This window comes from Apteryx rowi, unplaced genomic scaffold (genome assembly GCF_003343035.1).
Source record: "Apteryx rowi isolate R43461 unplaced genomic scaffold, aptRow1 scaffold_83, whole genome shotgun sequence".
In the NCBI taxonomy this organism is placed as follows: Eukaryota; Metazoa; Chordata; class Aves; order Apterygiformes; family Apterygidae; genus Apteryx; species Apteryx rowi.
This window is the reverse complement of record NW_020451127.1, coordinates 979317-981080: the sequence shown is the minus strand read 5'-3', so window position 1 is coordinate 981080 and position 1764 is coordinate 979317. Positions and strand designations below refer to the sequence as shown.

The following is a 1764-nucleotide window of genomic DNA, read 5'->3' as shown; positions in this document are numbered from 1 at the left end:
ACCCCCTGCTCGCCCTGCCGACCCTGCGGCCCGGGCCACGGGGCGACGCGGCCCTGCGGCCCCGCGCACGACGCCGAATGCCGGCCATGCCCGCCGGGTTTCTTCTCGGAAGAGCGGAGCGCCGAGGCGCCGTGCCGGCCTTGCCGACCGGATTGCGGCGCCGGAGAAGTGATGCTGCGCCCTTGCGGTCCCCGTTCCGACACCCTTTGCATGGGTAAGCGGCACCCGGGTTTTTTGGGGCGAGGGGAGGGAAAACCGAGGCAGGCGGCGCCCAGAGGCCACTGTGATGGCCTCCGTGCTCCCGCCGGCAGATAAGGAGCTGCAGATCCTCAAGCGGGTCCCGGCGGCGCCCAACGCTTCGGCCACCGCCGCTGCCGCCTCCGAGTTCGCGGCGCCCGAGGAGGACGCCGGCAAGAACATCATCCCCGTCTACTGCTCCATCCTGGCCGCCGTGGTGGTGGGGCTGCTGGCCTACGTGGCCTTCAAGTGGTAGGTGCACCCCCAACGTGGGGGCTTCCCCCTCCCCCCCTTGCATGCAGATGGGACCCAGGCATCCGGGCCGGGGCGGGTGACGGCGCTGTCCCCGCAGCTGGCACACCTGCAAGCAGAAGCAGCAGCTGGCCAAAGCGCGGGCCGGGGAGCTGGGACCGGTGCCCGAGGGCGAGAAGCTGCACAGCGACAGCGGCGTCTTCCTCGACACCCACAGCCTGCAGGAGCCCCACCAGCTCGGCAAGGGTGAGCCTTCGCTCCGGCACCTGGTTCTGGGGGGGACAGAAGCATCCAGATGGGGCTTGGGGAGCACCCATGGCCCAGGGAGCAGAGGGGTGGCGTTGGGGGGCACCCATGGCCCGGGGAACATCTGGATGGGTTGAGGGACACCCATGCCCAGGGGCCACCTATGCCTTGGGGAGCACCTGGGCAGGGTTAGGGAGCACCCGTGTCCTGGGGAGCACCTGGATGGGTTTGGGGAGCACCTGGGGTGAGGGAGCATCCAGATGGGGTTGGAAGCACCCATGGCCTGGGAACACCCATGTCCTAGGGAATACCCCTGCCGTGGAGAGCACCCATGTCCCAGGGAGCATGTGAAAGGGGTTGGGGAGCACCCATGTCCTGGGGAATACCCATGTCCTAGGGAACATCCATGTCCCGGGGAGCACCCATGTCCTGGGGAGCATCTGGATGGGTTTGGGGAGCACCCATGTCCTGGGGAGCACCCACATCCTGGGGAGCATCTGGATGGGGTGGGGGAGCACCCATGTCCCTGGAGAACATCTGGAAGGGTTTGGGGAGCACCCACGTCCTGGAGAGCATCTGGAAGGGGTTGGGGAGCACCCATGTCCTGGGAAATACCCATGTCCCAAGGAGCACCCATGTCCTGGGGAACACCTGGATGGGGTGGGGGAGCACCCATGTCCCTAGAGAGCATCTAGAAGGGGTTGGGGAGCACCCATGCCCAGGGAGCACCTGGATGGAGTTGGGGAGCACGCACAACCCTAGGGAGCCCCCGGATGGGGCCGGCCACCCCGGGGGGGCTCCCGGAGCAACCGTGGGCACAGCCCCCCCATCCCACGGGTGCCCACATGTGTGTCCCCCCCCTCCGATCCCCGCAGCACCCCGACCCGAGGGCCGACCCTACAGCGCGGTGGCGCCGGCGCGGCGCGAGGAGCTCGAGCGGCTGCTGGAGAGCGGCGGCCCCGGCGGCGATTGGCGCGCGCTGGCCGCCCGCCTGGGCTACGAGGACGAAGCGGTGGGCGCCTTCGCCCG

The 1764-nt window shown here is 69.4% G+C and overlaps 1 protein-coding gene across 1 annotated transcript in view; it reads left to right on the top strand.

Moving 5' to 3' along the window:
- Positions 1 to 54: 54 nt before the first annotated feature.
- Positions 55 to 1764, top strand: part of LOC112977400 (tumor necrosis factor receptor superfamily member 16-like) — a gene marked incomplete at its 5' end in the record, with an annotated part of 1964 nt that continues 254 nt past the window's right edge. Inside the window, 4 exons of the mRNA XM_026089722.1 lie at positions 55 to 214; positions 312 to 489; positions 590 to 735; positions 1611 to 1764. Coding sequence (XP_025945507.1) covers positions 55 to 214; positions 312 to 489; positions 590 to 735; positions 1611 to 1764 — 638 coding nt within the window. The remainder of the gene's footprint in view (positions 215 to 311; positions 490 to 589; positions 736 to 1610) is intronic.